General features: G+C 32.2%; 1 protein-coding gene across 3 annotated transcripts; it reads right to left on the bottom strand.

The window, feature by feature from the left end:
- Positions 1–2,091: 2,091 nt before the first annotated feature.
- On the bottom strand, positions 2,092–8,368 carry LOC21385942 (mannose-6-phosphate isomerase 1). 3 transcript variants are annotated; one of them, XM_024173119.1, is made up of 6 exons: positions 8,277–8,368; positions 4,910–5,256; positions 4,636–4,803; positions 3,905–4,117; positions 3,261–3,527; positions 2,092–2,639 (listed from the first exon to the last, which is right to left on the bottom strand). In XM_024173119.1, exons 2-6 carry the CDS (start codon positions 5,252–5,254, stop codon positions 2,325–2,327), a joined length of 1,308 nt encoding a protein of 435 aa, XP_024028887.1. In that variant the 5' UTR covers positions 5,255–5,256; positions 8,277–8,368; the 3' UTR covers positions 2,092–2,324. The 3 variants fall into 3 exon arrangements, with proteins under 3 accessions (XP_024028887.1, XP_024028888.1, XP_010107822.2); XM_024173120.1 differs by lacking the exon at positions 8,277–8,368 and adding an exon at positions 6,360–6,377; XM_010109520.2 differs by lacking the exon at positions 8,277–8,368 and having other exon boundaries at positions 4,910–5,604.
- Between the last annotated feature and the right edge of the window lie 283 nt (positions 8,369–8,651).

The raw sequence follows: 8,651 nt of genomic DNA, 5'->3' as shown, positions 1-8,651 counted from the left end.
TGCTGATGTCTGGTTGGTGTCAAAAGGGGTTGAGTTGAGAACTCAATGATCTTTTGTCACTTTAGCAATACTAGATCCAATGCACTTTCGTTTACTCGCAAGTACAACTATTGGAGTTGTTTATTCAAGGTTGATGACTTCATTTTGATCTATATGCTGGGGTTAGAATACCAGGGATTATCAGAAGGTAAATGTGCAATGCTAAGACTATTTTTGTTTTTTTACTTTTTATTTTTTTAATTTATGATTGATACCAACTAAGGGTCCGTTTGATTCATAAGTTAAAACCATGGTTTATGATTTTGACTTTTGAAATTCAAATTTTTTGTGAGAGGTCAACATTGTAACAGAACCAAAAATCATGGTTTGAACTATGAAGAACCCTCAAAACAAACAGACCCTAAAATAGGTATTTGGATACTATTAAATTGCCCGTCTCATCTTCTCTAAAAATATGAAGGGCCCGTTTGGGTCGCTAATTCGAGTTTTTAATTCGAGTTGAGATGTAATGTTGTGTGAGAGCTTTTTACTGTAGTAAAAAAGTTAGATGTGACTGTTTTTTAGAGTTTTTTACTGTAGTAAAACTCGAATCAGCGAAAAGAACGGGGCCGAACTTTCTTCTTAGTATTCATCATTCAAACTTCAGAGGTTTCTTTTTATGGCTTCTACTTGCTTTAAATTTTTTTTTTGAATTAAATTTGTTTTTGCATTAGTTATAGCCCCGATTGGTTTACTGATTCGAATCGTGTTAATTTCAACTTTTTCATATTTGAAGTAGAAAATCTGAACGACCAATAAAATTTAAAATTTTTGTTTAGATAAGTGTAAGAGCATAATAGCATGATTTTTAGTGTTCAAAAATGATTTGTAAAGTTGAAATGGAGAGGTGTTAAAAGGTAAATATCGAAATGGAGAGGTGTTAAATCTCTTATAACAATGTGACTCCATCTTTAAACATAAAAAATTCCTTCTTTTAAGATTTCTAACGAAAATTGACCAAAAAAAGAATAGTTTGTAGTACATGATAGGAGTATTTTGGTAACTCTATTGTGTGGCTAATTTGAATTTAAAAGTTGATATAATTTTAAAATTCCAATTGTTAAGGACAATAAACTAAAAGATCTTAAAAAAACCATAATCTCTCACTTTTGTGTGATTGCATAGGGAGAATAGTTATTGTATATTGGACCGTTTGGCGGCTTTTTGATTGCCGATTAGGTTCCATGTCAAAACCGTTTACCGACAATTTAAAACTAATTTAATCCGTTTTAAAAACGGTTCTGTCCGGTTTGGACAATTTTATAGACAATCGAAACTGAGCGGGACTGTTTTATATATGCATATTAAATATATGAAATATCAACTTTGTTTATGATTATTATTATTTATTTACTTTTAGGCTCTTTGTATTCTTATAGAATGCTAATTCTAATAGATTATACAGTATATGACTTTGTTCAATTGTTGTATTAATCTTTTATTTAGAGTCTAAGAAATATTAAATATAGTAACAAAAGAAAAAAAATTCTTCCAAAAAACAATGCAAACTGCGGTTAAACCACTGAAATAGTCTAGTCTGGTCCTATTGTCAAAAACAATCTTATTCGGTTTGGAAGTTTTCCAAACAATTAAAAACAGTTCACTTTGAAAAACTTGACACTTCAGGACTGGAGTGTGCATAACCCTATTTCTTACCGATCCATCCGCAGTGGCAAATAATCCCCATCCCTATTCTATTAACCTGTTTAAATTAGCAGATATGGGGTGAGTTTTCCTTTTATGTAATAAGTAAGACAATTTTTAAAAATACTCTTTAAAATGAAACTCTTTTTTTATTTCTACCCTTTAACATTAACCCGTATATTTTTAACTTTTAGACTAGAATTAGTCAAGGGTGTTGCTCAAAAAAAAAAAAAAAAAAAACTAACTAGTCAAAAGATAGAGTTTTTTAAAAAAGGTATTAAAAGTACTTAAAAGATATTAAAAGATAGACTTAGTAATTTTCTTAATAAGAGTAAATTTTGACACTTTTGAAATTAAATATTCTACTCGTTTAAAAGAGAGGAGCGCCAGTAGAACTGGGCAAAAACATGAAAGATGAAGTTGAGATCTACTGTTTTAAAGGAGGATAGGTACCATGTCTTCACAAGTATACAACTCTTTACTTATATCTCCTTATTCATGCATATACAAGGAATGGACATATAAATATACATTTATTTATAAACACCTAATAAATAGACAAATGAAGACATGGAATTAATTTATTACTTGCAAAAGCCCAAAAAAAAAATAATAAAAAAAGGGCTGCTGTTGTGTGTGGTTCAGGAGGCCTGGAAGAACTTGCTGTTTACTCCGGTCCTATATAGCTGCAAATCAGATGCACTCGTAATGCTAAACTCAGTGTCGGCTGGTATAAAAAGAACATCTCCTTCTGCAATTACATCTTCAAGAAAACTCGTATGCATGATTCCCTCACCACGGGTGACCATTGAAATGGACGGACCTGGGACTGCAGGAAACGCGACTGATTCCAGGCGAGGAAGATTACAGCTATCAACCTCGAATTCATCAAATGGCGGGAGGTACCTTCTAACATATGGATTTAAAGGAACTCCTTGCAGAATTTCAGGGTACCCCTGCAGTAAATCAGATGTCCGATCGTGATCTTCGATATACCCTTTTGCAGATTAATTAATTAATAAGATTACAGCATGATGCAAAAGGTAGAGAGTCCATCAAGGAAAGCTCTACTTTCACAGATTAATAAATCACAATTGTTGACTGCAGGAGCAAGTAGAGCACAACAGAAAGCTACAATACAGCACTGCGGCAATATCTTTTTTATTTTTTATTTTTTATTTTTTATCACTTAATGCAAGGATGCACATAAAGTTTCGGAAAATTTCTCCTTGGCATTCAGAGGAAAATATAAAGAAACAGGAAAACTTTCTAATTTGCATACGAGGAAAAAAAAAAGTGAGCAAATTGGAAGAAACAGACAAATATAAGGATATGTCCAAATATCTCAGATTTGTATTTCTCTACTTCCTAAGCTCCTTATGCGCTGGTTCTTAGTCATTACAAAAGCATGTTCCCCTATGATCTTACGCATGACCGAGACAAGTTGCCGCACAAGACAATAGAAGAGAGAACCAAAACTAAAATATCCTCTACCTTAAATCGTTTCTAAAGTGACCAAAATATATTTTGCACGGAATAGTTAAAAGACTACAATAAAAGAGGCTTAATGAGCTTACCTGCTTATATGTGAGCATGGAGCAAAGAGTGTTTACATCCCGGTGCTTGGGAGTTAGACCGGCCCTCACAACATTGTCCGAAGTTGCCATACATTCTATGCACTCACCAAACAAATATGCATGGGGTTCATTTGGCCCAAGATATAATGCTTCACCAGGATTAAGCTTCACGTAATTAAAAAAGAAAGCTGATATAACACCAACATCAGCAGGATATTGCTTTTCCAACTCCAAAACCAAACGTTCCTTATCTGTTAACTGCCTAACCTGATGGGAGAATCAAAAAGAGCATTTTGTGTAAGAACTACAATCACAAGACAAATGAAATCAACGCATCTGACATGCAGTGTTCAGCTTATCTAAACCGCATCTGCCCCATTATAAAGATTTTAAACATCCTAAGACTACCAAAGGTCATAATCACACATTATAACCAAAGAGAATTTTGAGAAATAAAAAAATATCGAATTTCAATAGAGAAGTTCTCATAATATATATATAAATATATTGTCAAACCAAGGGGAGACGGGAAATTGAAAGAAAGAAAGAAAGTTCCAACATCTAAAACTGTCCCAAATTGTTGAAGCCAGCTATTACTTGGTAATGGAAGTTTGACGAAAAAGAAATTCAAATCATTAACAGACCTGACTTTCAAAGTGTAGACGGTCTTTCAGTTTGGAAGTTGCTTCAATTATCATCTCTTTGCTCGCTGACATGAGTTTGGTGAAAATTGAACGCAGAACAATTTTTACTTTTTCTTCCGCATCTTGATCACTGAGATTCAAGAGTTGGTTTGCATCTGTACTTCCAACCAGCTCTACGATCTCAGGAACGTCATGAAGCACAGACTTGAGCTCCTGGAGAATATCCCAAGTCAATCATCTTAAATAAGAAAAGTCAAGACATTAACAAAGAATGCGCATACATGAAGAGAGCTCTGTATCTCAAATATCATCTCCAACTAATCAATCATCTTATATATGATACGCGTTCACAAAGATTACTCTATGGAAACAGCAAGTTTACCGTAAATCTGAAAAATCTTTCATAAATTTCATCAAAGCAATTAACATAACGACATAAGATAACAAACTTACCAGATAAACCCAAAAGTCAGGCATAAAAACAATATCGAGCCAAATTTAGAAACCCATTCCCAGGCACAAATTAAGAATACAATCAACATATATGCCAAATAAGTCACAAAAAGGATTCTAAGACGACTAGATCTTGTATCAATTACTAGAGAGCAACAATAAGCTTATGAGTAGTAGAAGAAGTCATATATTTCTGGAAGAATTGATGGAGAAATGGAAACAAACTTGCCAAATTCTATCCAATTCAATCAAAGAATAAGGAAACTAAAAATTCGAACCTGGAGACTGATGAATCCACAAAGAGCCTCGAAGTCGGTTATGGCGAGAGCCATCTCAGGCTTGTGATTGTCGTCCTTATAGACACTTGGCTGCAACTTATGCAAAGTCTTGGCCAATTCCTTATCCGGATGAGCTTGTATTGACAATGCCTTGGCCACCGAAAGCACCTACAACGAACCACACAGATTTCCATTAAAATTTACCATTGAAGAACTCGACTAATTGGAAAAGCCAGGAATCCAATGGAAATTCAAACAGCATGTAGAACAATACCTTGAACAAGAACGGAAGATCACTGCCCCACCTTTGGACGACCTTTTCGCCGAGCACACTAGGATTCTTGGAAATCCAAGACTTGAGGCTCTCGCCATGGCTGCCGAACTCCACCGACAGATTTCCATTACTCTTGTGTTCGCTCGGAACCAGGAAGGAGGGTCCTGAGTCGTGAGTTCCCATCCAGATCTCAGCATAAGGCTTTTCGGGGTCGATTTCCGAGCCGGAATTCAGAGCGTAAAGCTCGGCGACGGTAGAGTCAACGCCTTTCCGACCCCAATCGTAGTTCTGGACCGAGCATCTCAGCCTCTGAACCTTAGAAGCAATGGCGGTTTCGGACTCCATGACTTCCATGAACACGTTTACGTTGAAAAAGAAACAGAAGAAGAATATGAATATGAATTTATAATCAAAATGAAAAGGAAGGAAATGGACTTGTAAGAGCAAGTTGTGGGAATTTTTATCAAGTTGGGGGGGTCCGTATAAATGCTGGTCAATCCATTTTGGTGAATAATTCTTTGGGTTTGGTTTGCTGGTTTTTCAAGCGTTTGAAAAGGCAAGAAGAGAGAGGGAAATGGAGAGTGAAGGACAAGGAAAAAGAAGAAAAGAAGAAGACCATGACCGTGGAAATTTGGATGTGGGGAAAAAGACTAGTACGCGTCTCCATCTCCCTCTTCTGCTTTCTTCTTTCGGGTATGGTTTTTGGTATATGCGAAAATTGAGGGATTTTACCGGGAAACTTCGCTTCCTTTCCGTAAATACTCTTTCGGCTAATAACAAGATTTTCGATTTAAATTTTCAATTTTAAATTTTTACAGTTAAAAATTATTAAAAAATATTAATTTTAATTTTTTTTATTATAGTTAAAAATTTTCAAAAAATATCACATTTTAACTCAAATTAAAAACTCAAATCTACAAAATGAACGAGACCTAAATGACTTAAGTTACGCTTGGTATGATTTAGTTTAAATTTTTGTTTATTTACAAAAAATAAAAAATGATTTTTAAAAATTAATATTTGATTTAAATAGTTTTAGGCCTCGTTTATTATTTTACCGATTTAAGTTTTCAGTTTTAAGTTTTTACAGTTAAAAGCTCTTAAAAAATGACACATTTAATTTTTTTTCTTACAGTTAAAAACTCTCAAAAAATGTCACATCTCAATTCGAATTGAAAACTCGAATCCGCGAAGCGAAGCGAACGAGACCTTAGTTTAAAGTTTAAATCTTAATGTGATGATTTAAATCTGAACCACTCTAAAAAATAAAAACACATCTCCTTTAATTTTGAATAATTCAAACAGCTATTCTGATTCTGATTTTAAAACTATGATTTTGACTATAAATTCAAACAATAATCGTGATTCTAATTTTAAAACTAAAATTACTCTAATTTAAATTCTCACGACCTTAATTCTAACTGAACAGGGCAACGAAAGAAAAACTCACCCCAAAAAAGAGAAGAGAAACAATCCACCAAGATCTAGAGGAGCTAACTGAACGAAGCAAAAAACCAAGCACTAGGATGGAAGAAAGAAGGATCCATCAGAAAAAAAGTTAGCAAATGACCACACCCCGAAAGTGGCATTCCTTGTCGTGATCTCAAAACTGATTTCAGTTTTTCAGGCATTTTATATGGATTTTTCCCTTTTTTGTTAGCTTTGTTTTCATTTTGGTTTTCCAAAGGAAACGGTTATTTTCCGAGGCGGAAGTTCTCTTCTTTTTCTTTTTTTCTTTTCTTTTCTATTTCTCTTTTAGATTCATACTTTTCTAAAGAGAGAGAAAACTTTCATTCCAAAAAGAAAAGAAATAAAGAAGTAAATTCTTTAACAAAGTAACTACATATATATAAAGTAATGAAAGATCACGTTGTGCATTCAACGTGTTATATCTTTTTAATACAGAGATTCAAGTTTTATATTTTTTTAATTTATTATTTGTTAAGGGTTTAGTTTTGTAAAAATTAAAAATTAAAACCGAAATAGGAAAAAATAAAAAACAATAAATCGTTGAAAATGTTTTAAGAATAAGAAAAGTAAAAAATGATGCAATGTGTCAAAAAGAAAGAGAAATCTTTTTACAGTGACACATATATTAAAAGAGATGAAAAGTCCTTTGACTCTTTTATGTATATAAAGATTATTTGAGAATATTGTAAGCGCTTATTCATTTTATCGATTTGAGTTTTTAGTTTTAAATTTTTACAGTTAAAATTTTTTAAAAAATGTCATATTTAACTTTTTTTACTACAATTAAAAATTTTTAAAAAATATCACATTTCAACTTAAATTAAAAACTAACAAACTGAGGTCTAAATGTATTTTAATTACTCTAGTTTCTCCTTTCTCTTTTATATACAAGAGGGAAACCTGTTGTAATTTGCAAAAAAAAAAAAAAAAAAAAAAGTGGGAAATTCTGATAATAAAGGAATTTCCTACGTAAAGAGGAGATAATTACACAAATATATATTGCAGTTTAAGTTTTTTTATTTATTTAAAAAAAATCATCTTTGTTTCACTAATTAAATCCAATTACGGGGACTTAATAATGTTTTAATTTTAATGTTGCAGTTTGAGTAAAATGAAATATTCCCAATCATTTTTATACTAATTGGTGGGGTATATTCCCCTGCCACAGAATTTTCTCCCGTTTAGTTTGTTGATTTAAATTTTTAATTTGAGTTAAGATGTAATTTTATATGAGAGTTTTTTATTGTAATAAAAAAATTAAATATGATTATTTTTTAAAATTTTTTACTGTAATAAAATTTAAATTTTGAACTCAAATCGATAAAATGAGCTGGACATTAAAAAAGTATATATGCAGTGAAAAGATCAAAAACTATTAGACGTCGGAGATAAAAGAAGGCTCCCCGGAATTGCACAAATAATTTCTATGGCGATCACAATTCCCGGAAAAGAAATCTCTGAAACGTTTATGCGATTTGCTTCACATTTGAAAAGATTCTCTAAGGTATGAGATTGAGATTACTTGTAGAAAAAGAACGCCTTCTTTAACATATTATTATTAGAATGAAAGCACTTTATGTAATATGATTGATTACATATAACCGAAACGTGATTAATTATGAATCTCTAACCAGAGTGTGCTTCACTTTCTTCTGCATGAAATTCAATATCGCCGATGGTGGTTTGTTTGTTTTATCTTTTTTCTTTTCCATAAAGAGATTGCACAGAAAATCTATTCATTTGAAATACACTTTGTAGATTCCAACAGAAACAAAGTCAATAATTCTGAAACAATCATCTTCAACGCAAAGTGGATTCCAATTTCTATAAACAGTAAACTAAGAATTGCAGAGCAAAAGGAAAAGCTTCAAAAAATATAAACGACATAAAAAGATACCTGTCAGGAGAGAAGACTGAGAGAGTGATTGCGCGGTGAACGGGAAAGCCTTTCGTCGCCTTTTTTTTTTTTTTTTTTTTGTTGTTTTTGAAAGATTTTTTTTTTTTTTTTTTGGTTGTTTCTGAAAGATCTTGGTCGTTTCTGCTTATACGTATGATTTGGGATCAATATTGCATTTTGGCTGGACTTGAAAAGAGTGTTTACTAATCAAGAATCGGAATAATAGGAAATTCATTTCAAAAAACCCTTTCTTTTCCGATATTGAATTCTTGATTAAAGAAAACACACATATTTATAAACAATTTTTTTTTCTTCTTTACTTTGACTTAAAAGGAACTGCTTAATTAGTTTAGGTAAATTTACTAATCAAGATTT

Source organism: Morus notabilis, unplaced genomic scaffold, assembly GCF_000414095.1.
Source record: "Morus notabilis unplaced genomic scaffold, ASM41409v2 Scaffold2231, whole genome shotgun sequence".
Lineage (NCBI taxonomy): Eukaryota > Viridiplantae > Streptophyta > Magnoliopsida > Rosales > Moraceae > Morus > Morus notabilis.
This window is presented reverse-complemented; position numbering and strand designations above follow the sequence as displayed.